This window comes from Sceloporus undulatus, chromosome 1 (genome assembly GCF_019175285.1).
Source record: "Sceloporus undulatus isolate JIND9_A2432 ecotype Alabama chromosome 1, SceUnd_v1.1, whole genome shotgun sequence".
In the NCBI taxonomy this organism is placed as follows: Eukaryota; Metazoa; Chordata; class Lepidosauria; order Squamata; family Phrynosomatidae; genus Sceloporus; species Sceloporus undulatus.
Window position 1 is genome coordinate 93,546,084 of NC_056522.1, and position 23,705 is coordinate 93,569,788.

General features: G+C 42.8%; 1 protein-coding gene across 5 annotated transcripts in view; it reads left to right on the forward strand.

Moving 5' to 3' along the window:
* The first annotated feature begins 7,015 nt into the window (after positions 1-7,015).
* Positions 7,016-23,705, forward strand: part of MAP3K5 (mitogen-activated protein kinase kinase kinase 5) — a 185,618-nt gene continuing 168,928 nt past the window's right edge. For 2 of the 5 annotated variants that reach the window (XR_006104366.1, XR_006104365.1), the window contains exon 1: positions 7,016-7,598. Coding sequence is in view for 1 of the 5 variants with exons in the window: in XM_042471108.1 (XP_042327042.1) it covers positions 7,181-7,598 (418 nt within the window). In the remaining 4 variants the exon portion in view is untranslated. The remainder of the gene's footprint in view (positions 7,599-23,705) is intronic. The other 3 variants (XR_006104363.1, XR_006104364.1, XM_042471108.1) reach the window with 2 other exon arrangements.

Genomic DNA, 23,705 nt, shown 5'->3' on the forward strand with positions numbered 1-23,705 from the left:
TTGTCACTAAGGCACAGGTGGTCTTGGGTGGCTCAAAGTGTCTTTTATTAGTTAAGGCTGATATACAGCCATGACCCCAATTGCACAGAGATACCCTTGTAGCAGTTATTCATGCTCTGGTAATCTGTTAGGTGCATCACAATGAATTATACATGGAGCTGCCTTTGAAAATGGTCTGGAAAATCCCAAAAATAGGGCTGCAATGTTGCTAACGGGTTGATTGACACAATCATATTGTCATTCAACTGCTCTGCCATCTGCACTGTTTCCAGATTCTAGTATGAGAGCTATCTCAGGTGCAATGCAGCAATTTTTCAATTATGATTAAACTGCCTAACACATTCCAGCTATGAATATTTTAAAATCTTTTTGGAGGGGAAAGGTCCAAGAAAAGAGTATGCAGACATTTCTGATAAAACAGTATTCAATGAAAGCTACTGTCAAACTTCATTAATTTTTTTCATAGTGCAGCTTGTTGTGATTGTTGGATGAAATTCTGGAGAAGAATTATGGATGGATTTTACAATATGATTACATCAGCGAGAAAGAATTGTCTATGCTCACAGGTGGAAGAAAGCTGCTACTCCAACTCAAGAGGATTGGTTGACTGAACAGAAGTGACCAGCGGGGTGCCACAGGTTTCTGTCCTGGGCCCAGTGCTATTCAACATCTTTATTAATGACTTAGATGAAAGAATAGAGGGCATACTTATCAAATTTGCAGATAACATGAAATTAGGAGGAGTAGCTAATACCCCAGAGAAGAGAATCAAAATTTAAAATGAAATGTTGAGCTAAAGCTAACAAAATGAATTTCAACACATAGAAATGTAAGGTATACTACTATACTTAGGGCAAAAAATATAAAATGCAAAGATAAGGGGACACCTGGTTTAAGGAGACTACATGTGAAGGATCTAGGAGTCCTAGTAGACCACAAGTTGAACATGAGTTAACAGTGTGATGTGGCAGCTAAAAAGGCTAATGCTATTCTAGGCTGCATCAATAGAAGTATAGTGTCTAGAACAAGGGAAATAATAGTGCCACTCTATTCTGCTTTGGTCAGGCCTCACATAGAATACTGTGTCCAGTTCTGGGTATCACAATTCAAAAAGGATGTTGATAAACTGGAGCATGTCCAAAGGAGGGTGACTAAAATGGTGAAGGGTCTGGAAACCATGCCCTGCGAGGAAAGACATAGGGGGCTGGGGATGTTCAGCCTGGAGAAGAGAAGGTTAAGAGGTGATATGATAGCCCTGTTTAAATATTTGAAGGGATGTCATATTGAGGAGGGAGCAAGCTTGTTTTCTGCTGTTCCAAAGACTAGGACCCGGAGCAATGGATGCAAGCTCCAGGGAAAGAGATTCCATCTCAATATTAGGAGGAACTTCCTGACAGTAAGGGCTGTTCGACAGTGGAACAAACTCCCTCAGAGTGTAGTGGGGTCTCCTTCCTTGGAGGTCTTTAAACAGAGGCTGGATGGCCATCTATTGGGGATGTTTTGATTGAGAATTCCTGCATGGCAGAATGGGGTTGAACTGGATGGCCCTTGTAGTCTCTTCTAATCCAATGATTCCATGAAGATAGTTGAATTTGTTGAAATGGACAAATGAACAACTCTGATTAAGCAAAGATTCTTAATAACATGTTTTAAAGCCTGGGAAATGTTATTTCTTACATGGATTCTTATTAGGGTCAGTTATTGGTTTTAGATTTTGTGAAATAGAGTTTGCTTATATCATAGAAACCTTACATATTATGAATTAAAATAAGTCTGGTAATAGGGGGATATAATGGGAGAGAGGAAGTCAGTTTTTGTTAGTTTTTGTGTTTTGTTAGGATTATTGTTTCTTTTTTATTTGTAGTTTTTGTATGATTATTTATAGTCACACACACACACATTGTATATGTCTTTGTTGTTATTTGTGTTTAACAAAGTTTTTTGAGCGGTAGATATAATTATTTTGAATTAATTTTTATGTAGGGTTTCTCTGATGCCTGTACTTTTTATGCAGGGTTTCCCTGAGACCTGAAAATCATTTCAAGGATTCCTCTGGAATAAAAAGGTTTAGAAAACCAGGTCTAGATTCCAGCTCCAAACTATGCGCATTAACTGGAAGCAGCTTCCAGGGTTTCATCAGTGTTTTGTAGTGTGTGTCTGAACACAAAACGTGTAGATGGGGGGGAAATTGTTCACTTGGAAAACTGATATGTAGTTGGAAAAATGGATGTGCTGGTGGATATGTTAGGATTATTAAGAGTTCATTAAACGCTTTACCAGTGGAGACAGCATGTACAGAGAGCCAGCATGATGTAGTCATATGAGCCAAGATTTAGATTTAGACAATCTTTCAGCTCAAATCAGGGCTAAATTGGATTTACTCACCAAAAACTGTCAAGCTTTCCAATTAAAAAAGAAGGCAAGAGCTTAGCTATTTCCTCTTCCCAAGCTGCAGAAAAGCACTTTACCGGTGACTTTACCGGTGTCACTATGGCTTAGAGTGCATGTGCACTTGTGGTGTAGTGGTTTGAGTGTTGGACTATGACTCTGAAGACCAGGTTTTGAAACTGCTGAGCCTTGAAACCACTGGGTGACCTCAAGTCATACTCTCGCAACCTCAGAGGAAGGCAACAGCAAACCTCCTCTGAACAAATCTTGTCAAGAAAACCCCAGGATAGATTCAACTTAGATTTTCAGAAATGATTAAAAGCACACAGTAACAACAAACACTTTCAAAATAATGTAGTTTGACACAGGGTGACCAGATGTCAAAGAAGGATAAGGCACTACAAAATGTAGGACATTCAGGAAAAATGTAGGATATTACATAATAAAAGCTATATATATATTAATGCTTCTTGGCTTTCCTCAAAATGGAAAACATTTTTAAATTCCTCCTGAACAGAAGGTTGAAATGTAGGACCTGGAAAATTTATGTCCTGGAAAAGGAGGATGTCTGGTCACCCTAAGTTTGATACTACTTTCAGTGTTATAGATCTATCCTTTGTAATCCTGGGCTTTGTAGTTTTACAAGGTCTTTAGCCTCGTCTACCAAAGAGCACTGGTGTTTCACAAAACTACAAATCCCAGGATTTTGTAGGATGGAGCTGTGGCAGTTAACATAGTGTCAAACTGCATTATTTCTACAGTGTAGACACACCTCTACCAGGGTGACCAGATGTCCTCCTTTTCCAGGACATATCCTACATTTCAATCTTCTGTCAAGGAGGAAATTTCAAAATATCATTCATTTTGAGCATGACTAAGAAGCATGAATTTACATTTATATGAGTGTTTTTAGCCTTTATTTGGTAATGTTGTACGTTTTTCTCAAATGTCCTACATGTTGTGGTGCCTTATCTTCCTTTCCAGTTATCTGGTCACCCTGGTTGCACTGCTGGACAACCTCAATTTACCATATATACTCAACAATAAGTCGATCTCATGTATAAGTCGAGGGCAGGTTTGGTGCCAAATTTATGGATTTCGCCATGACTCATGGATAAGTCGAGGGTAAAACTTGGAGGCTTCTTCAGTGTGTGCACAACTGAGGCTTTTTGCTTCAGTGTTTCAATTTTGGTTTCTCCCTTGACTCCCCAGACAGCAGCAGACAGCACAGGCAGGAGATGGACTCTGTTTAACAGCAATCAGTCACCCAGGACACTTTCTGCTTGGCTTAAGAGAAAAAGAAAATCTCCTCTGGCCGCATGGGAAAATCTGAAAGAGCTGCTATCACATAAGCATACTGACTCATAAATAAATCGACCTGGGATTTTGAGGTCAATTTTTGGGCATAAACTTTTAGACTTATAGTCATCCTAAGCTTCCAGGGTGAGTTCAGGCTGGCTGTGTTCAAGGAACCATTCATTTGTCTTTTTGGCCATCCACGGTATTCTCAGCATTCTTCTCCGACTCCAGCACCATATCTCAAATGAGTTGATTTTCTTTTTATCTGATTTGTTAACTGTCCAACATCCATGTATGGTGATGGGGAATACAGTGGCTTGGATGGTTCTGACTTTAGTGCTCAGGTGTATATTTTTTTAGGATCTTGTCTAGTTCTTTCATAGCTGCCCTTCCCATTCCTAGTCTTCTTCTGATTTCTTGACTGCAGTCTCCTCCCTGATCAATATTTGATCCAAGGTACGTGAAACAAACGATTTCAGTGCCCTCATTGTCTAAATTGAATTTATGTAGATCCTCGTGGTTATTATTTTGTTCTTTATGTTTCGTAACAAGCCTGCCTTTGCATTGTCTTCCTTGACCTTCCTTAGTCATTGTTCCAAGTCTGTGATGTTTTCCACCAGTAGTATGGTGTCATGTGCATATTTTAGACTGAGATCTCTAGACAGGGAAGGCTAAATATCTCACAAAACTACAAATTCCCTGCTTCAGGTCTGCTAGGCAGCCTGTCTGTGTTGCACATCTGAGAAGCCTTCTAAAGCTTCTCAAAAGTAGAAGGATCCTTCTACCTCAATCTCACTGCCTAATGCATTTGCTGGTCCTTTCCAAGAAATGTGCCCTGACTTTGGGAGCAGGTCTTGCCTGCTCCTTGGAGTGAAATGGCACCGATAAGTTCACAGTATCCACGGATGACAAGTCCATGGATAGTGAAGCCCCACTGTATGTTCCTGTTAATCCATTCAGGCTGTGCATATGATATTGTAATTTAAAAAAATATATAATTTTAATTGTGCTAGTTATGTCAAAACTATTCCCATTACAGTGGGAAGCCGAAGGTTTTCACAGTCGGCATGCATATTTTTTGTGGGTTTTTCAGGCTATGTGGCTCTGCTCTGGAAGGGTTTATTCCTGATGTTTTGCCTGCTTCTATGGCTGGCATCTTCAGAGAATGGTGGCATGGAAGTGAGTAGGATACATACACATACACACTCTGTGTGACCTTTGGTTAAGAGGGAGTGAGTTACATGTTTATCTGTACGTTGGTCTCTTGGTGAATGGCAAGGCCTCAGGATGGGAGGATGTATGAGGAGGATTTGTGTCTATTTAATTAGTGATCTGTTGTCTGCTGTAAAAACCCCTGTCCCTGAGAGGTTTTCATTTGCACTTGATTTTGCAAGTTTTTCAGGACTGGTAGCAAAGCTTTGTTTAATTTAAGGGTTTCTTCTTTCCTGTTGAAGTTGTCCAGGTTTTATGGATTTCAATGGCTTCCCTGTGCATTCTAACCTGATATTGTTGGCATGGTCCAGAACGTCAATGTTTTCAAACAGTATTTTATGCCCAGGATAGTTTGTGGCATGTTCTGCTACTGCTGATTTTTCTGGCTGACCCAGTCTGCAGTGTCTCTCATGTTCCTTGATTCTTGTTTGCACACTGCGTTTGGTAGTCCCTATGTAGACTTGTCCTCAGCTGCATGGTATGCGGTAAACCCCTGCGGCTGTGAGAGGGTCTCTCTGGTCCTTGGCTGAGCAAAGCATTTGCTGCATTTTCTTGGTTGATTTGTAAACTACTTGGAGGTTGTGTTTCCTCACCAGTTTCCTGTCTGTGACTCCTCTGATGTATGGTAAAAATACCTTCCCTTTGGGCGGTTGTTTGTCTTCACTCCTATGGGTTTTTCTGGGTCTGGCAGCCTTTCTGACATCTGAGCTGGAGTAACCATTAGCCTGTAGAGCCCAGTCCAGGTGCTTCAGTTCATCTTCTAGGAGGTGGGGTTCAGACATCCTTTTTGTTTTTGGGTTTTTTTTGGGGGGGGGGGCTTCTTTTTTGTCCTGGGTGATGGTTGCAGTAAAGTCTTGATGATTATGTCTCCTGTCCTTTGCTGAGCGAAGGGTTGGTGAATGGCAAGGACTTTAGCACATGCTAGGAGGATTTAATTAGAGATCCATTATCTGCAGGGAACCCCCCTTACATTCAGTGATATACTGAAATTAGGATTTATGAGCAACATTGATAAAAAAAAAATCCAATAACATCCACACAATACCTTTATTGGAACAACCAAAATGCACAATTACACATTGCAAGCTTTTGAAGTCACACTGGCTTCTTCATAGGATTTGCTATACGGCCAACACTGCTACCCCTAGATGTTTGTTAGTAAAAAAAATAAAATCACAAGCATGGTTGGTGAGGACATGAGAGAGAGAGAGAGAGAGAGAGAGAGAGAGAGAGAGAGGGCCTTCTTGGTGGCTGTCCCTAGACTCTGGAAGTCTCTGCCTGGGAGAGCAGAATGGCTCCCTCCTTGATGGCCTTCCGCCAGCAGTGAAGACCTACCTGTTCACATGCGCATTTAAGGAACTGCTATAAGGGCAGGCTGGGATGTTGGGCCATTTTAAAAATTTGATGTAGTGTAATAGTTTTATCTTTGTTCTTTTAATAACTATCTGTTTTAATATTGTAATAATGTAATTCCTTTTTAATGTACACTTGTCCCTCCACATTAGGGGCACAAGACCCCCGTGAATGTGGAAAAACCGCAAATAATAAAAGATAAATCATGTTTTTAACTCGAGAGGAAACCTCTCTAGGAATCTCTAGGTCTTTCGGTGCAGCATTTGGTTAACGTTGACCATAGAGTTGCTCTGGAGGAGGACCTAGAGATTCCTAGAGGGAACGTATTAATCAAATCTGGAAGTGTCAAAGCTGCAAATGTGGAGGGAGGAGTGTGCTTTTTTCTGTGTTTTTAATTGTACTGTTTTTTTTAATGCCTTGAAGCTGCTCTGAATCCCAGTTCAGAAAGAGCAGGCTAGAAATAATAATAATAGTAATAATAGTAATAATAATAGTAATAATGATGATGATGATGATGATGATGATAATAATAATAAAGACCAAGTGTTGTGTATGGAGGGTTCTGTGAGGAGGAGGTGAGTGGTGGAGAGAGGGAGGGAGGGAGGGATGGTTTTAGCACCGTGTGGCACCAACACTAGAGACGACGGCGTTGAGGGCACTGGCCAGCGGGGGGCGCTCGGGGCTTCTCTTGTTCTCCTCTGCCTGCCCAGCGCCGGCCTCCATTGGAGGAACAGGCGGCGCTTCCTCCTCTTCCCTCCCAGGCGGGGCGAGGCGGGGCCTTTCCTTGCTCTGGCGGGATGCAACAAGTGGCCCTTCTTCTTCTTCTTCTTCTTCTCGCTCTCTCCTCCGCGGAGCCTGTGAGGGCGCCATGACGGAAGCCGCGGGGGGCCATGGTTCTCTCCCTTGGGCGGAGTGAGGAGGAGAAAGCATGAGCGACAGCAGCGGCGGCGGCAGCAGCAGCAGCAGCGAAGGGGGCCTGATCAGCTTCTCGGTGCCCATGTTGGGGGGCGGCTGCCCGCTGCTCTGCGAGGAGGCGGCCCCGGCGGGGAGAAGGCTGGCGGCGGCGGGGGAAGCGGCGAAGCCTCCCCCGGGCGCCTTCTGGAACGAGGACTCCGGCAGCGCCTCCTGCCCCGAAGCCCGGGCCAAGGGCGTGGGCAGTGGGCGCCGGACCACGGTGTGCTACGTGATCAACGAGGCCAGCCCCGGGCTGCTGCAGGCGGCGGAGAGCGGGGCCCTGCAGAGCCTGCGGGAGGCGTGCGAGGCGGCCGGCGCCGAGCTCCAGGCGCTGCATTTCGGGAAGCTGGACTTCGGAGAGACCGCCGTCCTCGACCGCTTCTACAACGCCGGTGGGTCGCCTTTGCAGCAGCAGCAGCAGCAGGAGGAGGCCCTGGCTGCGCCACACTGGAGAGGGAACCCGGTTTGGCAGCGCTTTCACTCTTTGACTGGTTCGTTGCTATGGAATTCTGGGAGTTGGACTTGAGCCAAACAAAGAGTGAAAGCGCTGCCAAACCGGGTCCTCTCTCCAGTGTGGACGCAGCACTCTCCCATGGCAAGCCTCCTCTGGACAAATCTTGACGAGAAAATAACAGGATATTGTCACCACAAGAGTGTTGTTGTTGTTGTTGTCTCGTTTCTGAGTGGAAGCGATTCTATGAAGGCCGCTGGGTGACCCTGGGCCAGTCACACTCTCTCAGCCGCTCTCAGGGAGAGCCCATGGCAAACCTCTTCTGGACAGGTCTTGACCCCCAGAGAACAACAGGATGGGTTCACCATAAGTGAACATGACTTGAAGCCACACAGCCATCACAGTTTCTTGTGTTCAGAGGACTAGTCCACTGAGGTAGATAGACAGTTAATGTAGGCAGGTCACATACTCTCAGCTTCAGGGAACACGCATGGCAAACCTCCTCTAGACAAATCCTGATCGGGCTGCCTCATAGTCGCCCCAAGAGCTTTGTTGTTGTTGTTGTTGTTGTGTTGTTTCCGAATGAATGAGACTCTGTGGAACCTTGTGACCATGGGCAAATGTGTGATAATTAAGATAGACAAGTCACAAACTCTCAGCCTCAAGGGGAGGCAATGGCAAACAGGACAAATCTTGACAAGAAAACCCCAGGATAGGCTCACCTCAAATTGGGAAGGACTTGATGGCAAACAATGCGCACATAGATGTACGCACACAAGGCACTGTCATAGGGTTTTGACAGTTTTCTTCAGAGGGAGTTTGCCATTTCAGCATTCTGTCAGGAGGCATTCCATAATGTCCTCCATTCTGAGCATGACTAGGAAGCATGGATTTATGTGTATATGAGTGTTTTTAGCTTTTCCTGGGTCAGTTCTACATATTCTTGAGTGGCCTACAATTTGCGGTGCCTTGGCCTCCTTTGCGGCGAAGACATCTGGTCACCCTGAGAGAGAGAGTGACTTGCCCAAGGTCACCCAGTGGGTCTCTGTGGCTGAGCAGTGATTTCAACCCTGCTCTCCAGTGTCATGGGTCCAAAACACACTGCAGAAATCATCCAATTTGAGACCACTTTAACTGCCCTGGCTCAATGCTAGGCAATTCTAGGATCTGTAGTTTTGTGAGACGTTTAGCCTTCTCTGTGAGAGCTCTGGTGCCACAACAAACTGCAGTTCCCTGGATTCCCTAGCACTGAGCCAGGGGAGTCAAAGCAGTGTCAAAATGGATTATTTTTGCAGTGTGTTTGGGATTGTAGTCCAACACTGAAACCACTACACCACGCTGGCTCAACAGTGTAAAACACATCCACTCACACCCTGTTGAACCCCATGGTGGGTCCCCCTCAGAGGGAACGCAAATACGGGGAGCAAGGCTGGCTGAGGAATGACGTCCCACCACTTTCCCAAGTGATATCCATGTATGAGAGATGGGCAGCTGTGGGAATGGTCTTGAGGGTACAGTCTCTGGTTAGTTGGTTGGTTGGTTGTTGTTCTGGGTGTTTAGTTCAGCCCACTGTGTGGAATGAAGTCTTGAGGGCAAAAGGGATTCTTAAGTAGAAATAAATAGAATTGAGCGGGTTTGTCTGATACATCTTTATGTGCTTTTCCTGGCCTTGTAATTCAGAAGTAAACTGGAGGGCTGCTTTCCATATTGGGCAGAAAGGAAGATAGGTTTGCCTCTACGGCACATTCAGTGAAATGTGTATGTCTGTCTTCAAGTCGCCTGTGGCCTTATGATGACCCCATGAATTTCATCAGGTTGTCTTATGTAAGGAATACTCAGTGGTGGTTTTGTCAGTTCCTTCCTCTGAAGTGTAGCCTACAACACTTGGTGTTCCTTGTCTGTCTCTCATCTACTCAGTGAAGAGTTGGTAGCCAATCCCAGCAGGATCCCAGGATGATAGCTGGTTTTGTCAAAGGTAGGATTTTGGGTGTATGCCTGAAAGATAGTGTGACACTCACAGAAATCTAATTTCTGAAGAACATTTTTGTTGTCATCTTAGTTAAGCAAAACGTCCTTCTGCTTTTCTTTGCTTTTCTTATAACCAGATAATGATGTGTGAAAATTCCTTCATGCTGGACAGAATGTGCATTTATAATTGGCATCCTTCTTCCTTTTGTATCGCGTTAACATTGGTCCTCAGCATTGCTCCGAAAGGCATCTTTGGTGCTATAGTGGACCCTCCATATCCAGGGATGCTTTATCCACAGATTTGTGCATCCACAGCTTGAAAATAATATATATACACATTCCCAAAAGCAAACCTTGATTTTTATAGTTTTTTGTGAGTTTTCAGGCTATGTGGTCATGTTCAAGAAGAGTTTATTCCTGACGTTTCACTAGCATCTGTGGCTGGCATCTTCAGAGAACGATTCCTTGATTCGTGTTTGAATGAACACGAGACACTGCAGACTGAGTCAGCCGGAAAAATCAGCAGTAGCAGAACATGTTATAAACCATCCTGGCCATAAAGTGCTGTTTGAAAACACTGAAATTCTGGACCATGCCAACAACTATCAGGTCAGAATGCACAGGGAAGCCATTGAAATCCATCAACACCTGGACAGCTTTAACAGGAAAGAAGAAACTCTTAAAGTGAACAAAGTTTGGCTACCAGTCCTGGAAAACAGCAAAATCAGGACTCAGCAAATGCAAATGAGAAACCACACACGGTGGGGGGCTTTCCCAGCAGACAATGATCACTAATTAAACAGACACTAATCCTCTTTGCATATCCTTCCACCCTAAGACCGTGCAGTCAACAACAGAACAATACACAGATTAACATTGAAATCACTCCTCCCTACTCAGGGTCACACAGTAATGTGTGTGTGTGTGTGTGTGTGTGTATGTGTGTGTGTGTATCCAACTCTCTTCTATTGCCAGCATTCTCTGGAGATGCCAGCTACAGATGCTGGCGAAACGTCAGGAATAAACTCTTCTAGAACATGGGCTCATAGCCCGAAAAACCCACAAAAACTATGGATTCCAGCCATGAAAGCCTTCAAAACCTTGATTTTGCTATTTTATATAAAGGACGCTATTTTACTACCCCATTGTATATACAGTTGAACCATGGTATCTGCTATGATTTGTTTCCAGGACCCCGCGGACACCAAAATCCCTGGATGTTCAAATCCCACTATATACAATATAGCAAAAAGTGTGTATGGTGTGTGTGTGGCAAAAACAAGGTTTGACTTTTTGTTTTGTTTTGTTTTTGTTTCTTTAAATAACGCCATGGATGGTTGAATCCATGAATGTAGATTCCATGGATATGGAAGGCTGACAGTAATGGGACTTGAGCATGCATGGATTTTGGTATTCACAGGGGGCCCTGGAACTGCCTTATATACTTGACTATAAGTTGACCTCATGTATAAGTTGAGGGCAGATTTGTGGGCCAAAATTATGGATTTTGCCATGACCCATGGATAGGTTGAGGGTAAAACTTAGAGGCTCCTGCAGTATATGTATGTGTGCATGCAGCAAGAGGGGCTCTCTTTGAGGCTTTTTGCTTCAGCCTTGAGCTTTCGTTTCAGCCTTCAGACAGAGAGGTGTGCCAGCGGGAGAGAAATTCTTAAACAAACAACAGTATCAGTCGATCACCCAGGACTCTTTCTGTTTGGCTCAAGAGAAAAAGAAACTGCACTGGGAAATCTGAAAGAGCTGCTGTCACATTACCATAGTGACCTGTAAATAAGTCAACCTGGGATTTGGGGGGTCAATTTTGGGGCATAAAATTTTAGGCTTATAAACCCAGTAGATACCAGGGGGCCACTCTATTTCCAAAAATGCAAGTGTGTAGTGATTGTGAATATATCTTCTTCACACTTTGCAAGTAAGGAGTGGGACCTTTCTTCTGTTCTCTGTGTGCATCACAATTCACCATATATTTGGAGCCAAGGTATATAAGTAATTAAATATAATGACTCAATGCATCAGATCGCACCTTTTAAACTGGAATCTGCTATATGTGTTCCCATCATTGTATAAAATGGTTGCATTTATACATACATAAGGTAGGCATGTTATTGCCTGTTAGATGTTGTGTTGCAAATTCCTAGCAGCACTAGCCATTGTAACCAATGCTGAGAGACAATGAGGTTGTAATCTAATAACATCTGGAGGGCCACGAATTGCCCATCTCTAGTTAACACATTAAGGAAGAAAATGTACTTTCCAGTGCTCTCCATTCATCTGGTTGCCAATCATGCAGCCCTTCATTTGTTGTACTACAATTCCCACCAACCTTAGTAGTAGCTAGTGGCGAAGAGTGCTGCAGATTGGAGTGCAACAGCATCTGGAAGGCCACTTGAGTCTCACTGTCCATGCCATTCATATATGTTCAGATACGTGTAAACAGTACGTACCTTCAAGTCACCTGTTATCTTTTGGCAATCCCATGAATTTTGTAGGGTTTTCTTAGGCAAGGAATACTCAGAGGTAGTTTTACCAGTTTCTTCCTCTGAAATATAGCTTAGAGCCCCTGTAGTCTCCTATCCAAGTACTAACCAGGGCTGCCACAGCTTGGCTTCCAAGATCAGCCAAGATCTGGTGCCTTCAGGGTATTCAGACTCTTTCATGTTCAGAGATGATGTTATTTTAATCGAGAGATAGATGAGAAATTCATTGAGTTCACATTTTAATTGAGATTACTCAGTTCATAGCTGTCAAAACTTACAAAGTACAAAACTGAATGCAGATCCTGTCACACTTTGCAATTAGAACTCTGTAGATTTCCCAGCCTCCAGTGTGCTTTGTAAAACAATAAACTGAATTTAAAAATTGTGGGAAAATGTCAAAATGTCAATGAAGAATGTATACATTTGAAAAATGTGCACACACATGCTCTAGTCTATGGAAAATAATATAAAAATGCCTGATTTCGAAAACTTTTCTTAGAAATATGTGTCAGAGTGGGAGGAGGCTCTTCATCCAGTTTGACTGTGGAGTCAAAGATTGGTCCTGGGAAGCTGAGTAAGGAGATGGAAGCTTGAAATACAATCTTTGAGGGTATTTGTCCAAGCTGGCAAAATGTGACTTGTTGTTGTTGTTGTTGTTGTTGTTGTTGTTGTTGTGTGCCTTCAAGTTGTTTCCAACTTATGGCAAAACTCACAGGATTTTCTTGGCAAGATTTGTTCAGGGGGTTTTGCTATTGCCTTCCTCTGAGGCTGAGAGAGTGTGATTTGCTCAAGGTCTCCCAGTGGGTTTCCATGGCTGAGCAGGGACTCAAACCCTGGTCTCCAGAGTCATAGCTCAATGCTTAAACCACTACTCTACAATGGCGCCCTTAAAATGTAACATACATGCATTTTTGTACTTTATAAGTAAAACTGCTAGTCCTCATGAAAGCCAATACAATATATTTGTCCCTTGCTGTGGAAGAGGGAGTCATGAGAATGTTTTATCACACCTCATGTTGTTTCCAGTTTCCTTGGTTCTGAAGATAGGAATCAGCCAATACATTCTGCAGCTGTTTCAGCCAGTTGCACCTAAAAGCTGTTAAACAAAGGTGAATAGCTGTTTTAGTGATAGGTGCCTCGGCAGGAAGTCACACCTAGAACTTTATGCCAGAAGGATAACATTCTATTCAGAATCAGTTCACCCATTTTTCCATTTCTGTTTTCAGAGTCTTTGATGTGGCCTTGAGGTTTATGGATATGACACTGTCTATTGGTATCACGCAATGTATGGGCCAAGCAGATCTTGGCTCAGATTGGTGGGCAATAGGACCATTTGTGTGGCAGTCACACTACATATATAGTGTACACAATTGAGCACTTAGACTGTGTTTACTGCTGAAAATGTGTTGACCACTGGAATGATAAATTTAGATCATGAGTTCTTAGCTGAGGACACATAACTACTTCAGTACGTCCCAGAAACAGCTCAGAACCACAGAAACCCACAGTCTCACTATGCCAAATTACTCATATGAATGGGTCCTTAGAGTCAGTGCACACATCCTCTCTTTATAAGAGGAGTTGGGAACCTTTGACCTTCCAGATGTTTTGGATTGAATCTCCCACAGTCCTTTGCCATTGACAATCCTGGCTGAGGCTGGTGAGCATTGAAAGCTGAAATGTCTGGAAGCCTGCAAGTCCCTCACCCCACGGGATAGAAATAATGTACTCTGTTTCTGTTCCTCAGCAGTTCTGGTTGGATCAAGGCAGAGGATTGTAGGAAAGAATTAAGGAATTGCTATTTTCTGTTACATCCAGTGTTGTCCATCTACCAGGATAATAGTCATTATTTGCAACGCAGTTCTGTCTCCCCTGCCCACCTCACAAATCTATTCCAGAGAGTTGATCAGGTTTAGAGGGACAGGGAAGTAGAAGGATGACAGCAGCTTCACAACATTTTGTAACATTGGATGAAGGGTCCTGTTAATATTCCCTGAGAGGAAAACTTTAGAGATAAATGTGAATTATATAGCTTGAACTGCGCATCAGAATTGTCCAAGCCATTGTATTCTCCATCTCTATGTATGGATGTGAGAGCTGGACAATGAAGAAAATGGATAAGAAGAAAATCAGTTCATTTGAGATGTGATGCAGGAGAAGAATGCTGAGAATGCCATGGACAAACAAACAAACAAACAAATGGGACCTTGAACAGATCAAGCCTGAACTCTTCCTGGAAGTCAAGAAGATCAAATTGAGGCCGTTGTACTTTAGCCACATCATGAGAAGGCTTGACTCATTACAAAAGGCAATAATGCTAGGAAAGGTAGAGGGTAGGGGAAAGAAAGGAAGACTGCACACTATATGGATAGATTCAATTAGGGGCGTCATGGGTCAGAACTTGCAGGATCCAAGCAAAGCAGTGGAGAATGGGGTCTCGGAGATGTTTCATTCACAGAGTCACCATGAGTTGGGCCCGATTCAAGGACAGTTAACAGCAGCAACAACAAAGTCACTTGACAAACTATTAATGGCAAAAAGGATCAGCAAAAGTCCTGGAAGAATGGGAATTTTCCTTTCCCTTTTATATTTAACTACCATGACGTCAGATCTTTTTAAGAAGGAACATTTTTGCCGCAGTAGTTTTGAACAACAGCCGGCATGCCGCTAGTGTGAGCTCAGTGTTTACATGACCATGCTCTCCAGAATTTGAGTGATGACTACCACCAGGAACACAGGAAGCTGAGCCAGGTCATTAATCTAGCTAGCCCTGGATTGTTGTCACTAACCAGTAGTAGCTTTCCAGGGTCCCACTCAGGAGTCCCACCTAGCTGCCTGAAATGCAAATGAAGAGATGTTCTGCCACTAAGCTATGGCCCCTTGATAGTTACAAGAAAATGTTACCACTAGTTTCTTAAATAAATGTGGTGCCAACTCAGTCTCATCAACTCTTATCAATTCCACAACTAAGCAGAACATACAAATGAATTTTCATCAGATCACACTTGCATAGGTTTAGAAGACATTTTAGTATTCTTTTGTGCTTAAAGACTACAGAAGGGACTTTGTCACTCTGTGGCCATATGCATTTAATAGTGTTTTCGTAGGAAAGGAACATTCAGAGGTGGTTTTGCCAGTTCCTTCCTCTGAAATATAGTCTGTAGCATCTGGAATTAATTGGCAGTCTCCCATGCAAGTACTAACCAAGGTTGACCCTACTTAGCTGCCAAGATCAGTCATGATCTGTTGTCTTTAAGGAATTTACACTATGTTTGCTTTATTCTGAATTAGTGAAGAAGTACAGTTTAAATGAAGGAAAATTAATTTCTCTTTTAGAAGAACTGAAGTCATTCTAAAATTGAAATATTGCTAATCTTGTACAAAAGTAGTTCACAGTCTTGTACCAAAATAGGTTTTGTGTGTTGGTTCCAGACCTGACATGTTTAGATCTTTCTATGTGTATATATTAGCAAACACCCCCCCCCCCCCCCGAGCCATACGTGGCATAGGTGAAAAAAGGGAGGAATAACTTAGAAATTGAGCTGGGGAGGCTCCTGTTGGTCAGGAAGCAGAAACAGAAGGGAGCAAAATGAAAGGTTGTGAAGGCAGATCTGTGGTGCAGTAGAGATAAAAGAGTGTTTGTATTCATGGGTGCAACAGCTGAGAATGCTGAGAAAGGGAGAAAGATAAGAGGGGCAGTTCAGAGAGACTGAGTGAGAAGAATAATTTGTTTGGTGTACAGAGAGAAAAGAGGACTACTGCCAGACTCATATCCCACTGCCTGTGTAGGCAGTGGTTCCATTAGGGTAGGGCTGCACAAGATGCGGCCTGGGGGCCGGATGCGGCCCACCAAAGAATTTCTGGAGGCCCAGGGCCCAATTGTCAGGAGGAGGGGGATGTCCTGGCTCCCAAAGTCCTCGCCTGATCGCATGGGGCTTTGGAGAACGAGAGCAATGGGCTCTTCCCCCAGAGTTCGCCTCTGCTTCCCAGGGGAGCTTTTACTGGGGGCAGGCTTACAGCTCCTCTGACCCCATTGGCCAGGCAGGCCCAGAGGGAGGAGCTTTTTGCAGGCAAGCAGTAGAGACAGCCGGAAGGGCAGAAAGAGAGTGAGAGAGCAGACAGCAAGAGAGCTAGAGATCACGAGAGAGCCTTGGGCCCTTCTTCTAGAGAGTGAAGGGGAGGATGGGAGAAAGAGAGGAGGACACCTGACCACCGCGTCGTCGTCCTCCTCCTCTGCCGAGTCGTTCGCTTTTGAGCGGCCTAGGGGTTTTGCCTTTTAGTGGCAAGGCTACCCGCCTGGCAAAACCCCAAAGCCACTCAAAAGCAGACGACTCGGCAGAGGAGGAGGAGGAGGAGCACAACGCGGTGGTCAGGCATCCTCCTCTCTTTCTCCCGTCCTCCCCCTCCTCCTTACAAGGCTGTCCGCTGAGCAATGGGGGAGAGACAAAAGAGGATGGTGGAAAGAGACAAGGATGCCTGCCCACCGTGTTGTCTTCTTCCTCCTCTGCTGAGTTGTTCACCTTCAACTGGCAAGGCTGCCCGCCTGGCAAAACCCCCAGGTTGCTCAAAGGTGAATGAATCTGCAGAGGAGGACAACGCGGTGGGTAGGCATCCTTGTCTCTTTCCCCCATCCTCCTCCTCCTCCTCCTCTCCTCTGGAAGGAAGGAAGGAAAGAAAGAAAGAGAGAAAGAAAGAAAGAAAGAGTCAAGGAAGCGAAGAAGTGGAGAAGGAAAGAAAGAAAACAGAAAGGAGGGAGGGAGGGAGGAAGAAAAGATAAAGAAGGGCGGGTGGGAGGGAGGGATGAAGGAAGCAGGGAAAGGAGGAAGAGAGGAAAGAAAGACGCATGGAAATGAAGGAAGCAAGGAAGGGAGGAAAGGAGGGAGGGAGGGAGGGAGCAGGGAAAGGAAGAAGGGAGGAAAGAAAGAAAGAAATAAGGAAGGAAAGGAGGGAGGAAGTAAAGAAAGAAAGGGAGGGGAGGGAAGGAGGGGACACCTTTCCCCCTTGTGGGGTGAGTAGATTTTCCCTCCTTTTCCCAGACATGTTCCTCATCTTAGCCTTCCTGTCCAGGAGGAGGGATTCCACGATGTCCTCTATTTTGAGCATGGCTAAGTAGTATGGATTTGCATTTTGCTTCCAGCTTTTATTTGGTCATCCCCCCCCCCCAATTTTAATGTCCTACATTTCACCTAAATGTCTTACATTTCACCTAAAGCTGTTGGCGGCCCGAACAACCTTAGCCAATCTTAATTTTGGCCCCTACCTCCTTCGAAGTTGGACACCCCTGCATTAGGGCCATTAGTGGCAAAGAAGTACCTCCATAGGTTTCTGAAATAAATGGGGTGCCATCTCAGTGCTATTACATGGCATAATTTCTTCTTAAGTCACAAATAATTGGAGCAGAGGATATTTTTTTCAAAAAATAAATGTACTAAGGGTATATGTATCTACATGGTAGAAATAATGCAGTTTGATACCACTTTAATTGTCACGGCTCCATTCTACACAATTCTGGGATTTTTTTAGTTTTGTGAGGCACCAGCCCTCTTTAGCAGAGAAGGCTAAAGACCTTGTAAAACTACCAATCCCAGGATCTTTTGCCTTCCTCTGAAACTGAGAGAGTATCTTGTCAATGGTCACACAGTGGGTTTCCATGGCTGAGTCCCTAGTCTTCAGAGTCCCCAGTCTTCAGAGTCATAATCCAGTGCTCAAATCATTACGCTGTGGTGGGTAGTACCTAGAATCATTGAGTTGGAGGAAACCTCAAGGGCCATCCAGTCCAATCCCCATGCTGGAATACAGAATCAAAGCACCCCCAATAGATGGCTCTCCTCTAAAGAAGGAGACTCTGGCCCAAAACACACTGTAGAAATTATTATTATTATTATTATTAACCTTTATTTATAAAGTGCTATAAATTTACTAGAAATAATCTAGTTTGAGACCAGTTTAACTGCCCTGGCTCAACACTAGGGAACTCTGGAAAGTTTTGTGAGACCTTGAGCCTTTTCTGTCAGAGAGAGCTCTGGTGCCACAATAAACTACAGTTCACAGGATTTCCAAGCACTGAGCCAAGGGAGTTAAAGTGGTCTCAAACTGGATTATTTCTACAGTGTGTTTTGGGAGTCTACGGAGTTTATCACACGGGAGGAATTTCTCTTAATTTCGAATGAAAAGAAAGTGAGGCCAGAACGCATTCATGTGAATTCGCTAGTTCAGCTAATTTACGTGAATTCGAATTGTGTTCGAACTGACTTCCCTTTGCCTGAAAATAACTTGCCATTGCCCGAAATTGCGTTTGATCACCTCTCACGCAATAACGTGAAACCCCATGATTGCGTTCGGACTGACTTCCCATTGCTCGAAATTGCGTGTGGAAGTCTATCATGCAATAATGTTAAACCCCATGATTGCATTCAGATTGCCATTGAATTATACTTCCAATTTCCCTTGCCTGATAACGTCCTACCGCACTCTGAGGGAGTGTGTCCCACTGCTGAACATCCTTACTATCAAGAAGTTCCTCCTAATGTTCAGGTGGAATCTCTTTTCCTGTAGATTAATACTACAGTTGTACTAAACTTTGCAAAAACTTGTTTTAGCCTTGATTGAATGGCAAACTAAGATTAATTTCAAATCAGCACATAAGTACATACAAAATACTTTCCTGACTCAGAATCACCAGACTATGCTATCTTGTGTATTTTGCATCATAAAACAATGTTTCCTTATGTTGCCATGATTGTTTAGCTCCAAAAATATTTTCCTCACCTCTGTTTTTAATTTCTGACTCACAGGGTTTAACTCATGTTACTTAAATCATTATTCATCTAGCCCAAGATGGTGTTGTTTCCTTTGTTGACAACTCTTGACCTAAATCATTTTTGATTAATTAAATAATTTAAATTGTTTGTGTAATGCTCAATAACTAAGAATTCTGTGTGACAAGGGGAAGCTTCACAAACCGCTTTCTCTTTGAACACTGAATTTCTGTAGAAAAATGTTCTTTTTCTTCTTATTGTTAGAACTGAGGAACATAAAAAACATTAGATAGTTGCTTGGAAGAATAGAACTTGTCCATGTGGTCTACCATCATTAATCTGTATGTCTTGGTTGAAGTGATTTCAGTAGTTTAAACATAATAATGGAAGCCTTGGAAAAGCTTGCTATGCAACTGTATTGTGGAAATCAAATAGCCATTTTGTTGAGTTGTTATTGTTAACTGCCCTCGAGTCAATTTTGACTCATGGCAGTCCTGTGGATGAGACATCTCCAAGGCCCTCTGTCCTCAGCCTCTCTGCTTAGGGCCTGGAGGCCCAGACTAGTGTCTTCCCTGATCGAGTTTAACCATCTGGCATGTGGCCTTCATCTCTTCCTACTGCCTTCCACCTTTCCTAGCATAATTGTCTTTTCTAATGATTAATTTTTCCTCATTATGTGGTCAAATTATGACAACCTCAGTTTAGTCATCATGGTTTCCAGAATGGCTATTTTGTTGAGACATTTAAAACATTATTTTATCTCCTAATATACATTTTAGTTGCCTGCAAATCTTGACCAAAGTGATATTGGTATGCTACAGATTATAGCTATGAAAATTCTAACTTCTTGTCAGGCCAGTCAAAGACATTTCAAAACTAGTTGCAGAAAGTAAAATGGAAGAATAATCAGGATTATCCATCACAGCGAATAATTGGAAAGGGATGGTGTGGGATATGAAAAGGCAGTGGACCTTTTGTATGGCAGTCACACTACATACATAGCACACACAACCCTATTAACCCTAAGAAAACCCTACCTCCTTGCACTAGCACAGCCCATAGTAGCAGACAATAAGTTTCAGCATTATAGTTCGTGCACGTTATTAAAATGAGTATTGTTAAGTTAGGATTACCAGGAGGTAGATGGTTGAAAGAACAAGTGCAGGGAGCATGCAGTGAGTTGAAAAATGTGGATCTGAAATAGAGACATTTGGAGAAAATCTTTATGTAGAGGCTCAAATGGATGCATGAGCTCTTGGTTCTTCAGTTGAGACTGGTGGGGCACAAGGAATTTGTGGAAGTCTCAGGCTGCCAATGTGGCGTAGTTGTTTGAGTATTGGACTTTGGCTTTGAAGACCAGTGTTTGATTCTCTGCTTCACTGTAAAATCCACTGTGTGACCTTGGGCAGATCACATGTTCTCAGCCTCAGAAGAAGGCAGTGGCAAATCTCCTCTGAACAAATCTTGCCAAGAAAACCCCCATGATAAAACCCCATGCCTTAGTGTTGCCATAAGTCGGAAAACTTTTGAAGGCGCACAACACCACCAGGGCTTCATCTGTACTGCAGAAATAATCCAGTTTGACACCACTTTAACACCATGGCTCCGTTGTATGGAATAATGGGATTTGTAGTTTGTTGTGGCACCTGAGGTCTGACAAAAAAGGCTAAATATAATAATCATAATCATAATCATAATCATAATCATAATCATAATAATTTGTTTTATTTATATACCGCTATTCCAAAGATCATAGCGGTGAACAGCAAGTAAGCTAATTTGCCCCCAACAGTCTGGGTACTCATTTTATTTTATTTTTTTTTTAATAGTTTTTATTTGGTTTTACATAATTAACATGTTTATTTACACTTACTTATATCACCATTTTATACATATTATTCTTAACGGTTAAATATTCAAATTAACCAAAAATAATATGCAATTCACGCATCACATTTTCTAAAGCCCATATACAATCCAGCGCAACAAATTTATAGATACTGATGAGGCCCCATAAATCATTGTCTATATTCCATCCAATAATTAATTACTGGGATCCATTCTATTTCTCTTTTTTCCTTTACTTTATTCTTAAGTAGTGCGGTCAAGATATCCATGTCTTTATATTCTATTACCTTTTTCAACCACTCCTCTATACTTGGGGTAAAATCCAATTTCCAGCTTTTTGCCAGTAAAATTCTCGCTGCAGTGACCAAATACAATATGATTCTCCATAACCGTCTTTCTGCTTCTTCCCCCAAAAATGATGTCATATTTAATAAATATAGTTCAGGAGATATCGGGAATTGTATCCCAAAAATTTCTTGAATACAATTATGAATTTTGGACCAAAATTTTTTAATTTTAGGGCATGACCACCACATGTGGTAGTAGGAGCCTTTTTCCTTGTGGCATTTCCAGCATCTGTTATCTTTTAATTTGTAATATTTAGCTATCTTACATGGTGTATAATACCATCTATTCACTGTTTTTATGTGATTTTCAATAAGATCTTGAGATGCTGTGAATTTACGAGATTTTCTCCATGCATTTTCCCAGTTCTCAAACAAAATTTCATGCCCCATCTCTTGTGCCCACTTGACCATATATGTGGTGACTGTTTCTTGTTCTCATTTTAGCGACCTCGGAAGGATGCAAGCCTGAGTCGAGCTTGGGCCCTTTTGCTGGTCTTGAACTCGCAACCTTGTGGTTTTGAGTGACTGGCTGCAGTACAGGCATTTAACCACTGCGCCACCAGGGCTCCATATCTGGGAATTGTAGGCTTAACAACTCCTGGAGAGATGTATGCTTCCTACTCTCATTCCACAACGTGTGTATAGTTGCAGTATCTTTAAATTACCTATATTGTTTTTAAATTTCCTGCTGAGTTTTTGTCTGGTGCTTGTACTACCAAGTGCTTTGCATTCATCATTTTATTCTGGTTGCAAGTTCTGGACTGGTAGAAGAAATACAGCAGGAGCTGGCTATCTTTTGAGAGTGATTAAGTTGTGTATTTCTGCATGGCAGGGAACTGTACTAGATGGCCCTTGTCGTTCCTTCCAATCTGTGGTTCTTGAGTAGCTACTGTGATGCTGATCCATTTTCAAGCCTTGGAAAAGTAGTAGCTCTTGACAACAATGCTTAACAAACAAGAAAAGAATGGGAAACAACATACTCCACAGTAAGGACAGCTTTATAGTGACTCAAACAGCTGGAGTTGTGTGATTTTCGTGCATACACTGTAATGCTCTTGGCACAGTTAACCTTAAAAGAAATTAGTTTTTTGTGGGTTTTTTCGGGCTATGTGGCCATGTTCTAGAAGATTTTCTTCTTGACGTTTCGCCAGCATCTGTGGTTGGCATCTTCAGAGAATGCTTGCCTGGAAAAAAGTGTGTGTGTGTGTATACACATACACATGCATACACACACACACTGTGTGAGTCTGGGAATGCAGGAGTGATTTGCATGTCTATTGTTCTGTGCTGATGGCAGGCCTCAGGCTGGGAGGCTAATGCAAAAGAGGACTAGTGTCTACTAATTGGTGATCATTATCTGCTGGGAAAGCCCCTGACTCTGAATGGTTTCCCATTTGCATTTGCTGAGTCTTTATTTTGCTATTTCAGGACTAGTAGCCAAATTTTGTTCACTTTAAGGGTTTCTTCTTTCTGGTTGAAATTGTCCAGGTGTTTGTGGATTTCACTGGCTTCCCTGTGCATCCTGACATGGTAGTCGTTGGCATGGTCCAGAATTTCAGTATTTTCAAAAAGTATTTTATGCCCAGAATGGTTTGTGGCATGTTCTGCTACTGCTGATTTTTCTGGCTGACCCAGTCTGCAGTGTCTCTTGTGTTCCTTGATTCTGGTTTGCACACTGAGTTTGGTGGTCCCAATGTAGACTTGTCCGCAGCTGCATGGTATGCGGTAAACCCCTGCGGCTGTGAGAGGGTCTCTCTGGTCCTTGGCTGAGCGAAGCATTTGCTGGATTTTCTAGTTCACAACAAACTATGGATGCCGGCCATGAAAGCCTTCGACTTCACTTAAAAGAAATTTTCTCATTATTAATAATGGAAGAGATAAGGGAGACTTGCCTTCCTCCACTATCCTTTGTCAGCTTCCTGAATTCACTGAGGTACTTTGCTAGATTGGTCCTTGCTTGGGGACAATTTCTACTTGTCTCAACAGTGCAACACATTGCAGTGTAATTTTGTACAGCTTGGCTTCAACCCAATGAACTCCTTTTTTTTTATTGTAAAGCGTTCCACAGTGTAGTAGAGCAAGTTGCTTACCCATTGAACACTGAGCATTGTCCCAGACTGGACGGGTCTACATGCAAAACCATAGGGAGTGGAAGAAACAGAGAAACTGCTTCTTCCTAAATTCCATGGATTCTTTTCTGATAGTGTCTTGCTTAGCTTAGAATTAACTTGGAGGAATTGCTACATTCCACAGTTTTCCATTTGAGACGGTATGATGAACACACTTAAGGATAAGCCAGAGCATTGGTTGCAGAATAAGTCAAAATTTATTTTAGGATGTTCTGGAATTTACTGTGAAATGATACACCTACAACCACCTCTTCTTTCTATTCTTGAAACAGACATTTGCTCCTAAAACAAAATTGTTCCTCACTAACAGATGATGGAACAATTTCCACTCTCTGACCTAGCAGAGCCCACAACGTGCCGTTTAGAGTGGCAGAAGATAAGTTTCAGCATTATAGTTATTGCCAGTTATTGAAATAAGTATTGTGGAATACAAATGAGCTAGTTAAAATTTTTAGTTTTAATTGTGCATATTTCCTTCCGAGGAGGTTTCGGTCCCTCTCACC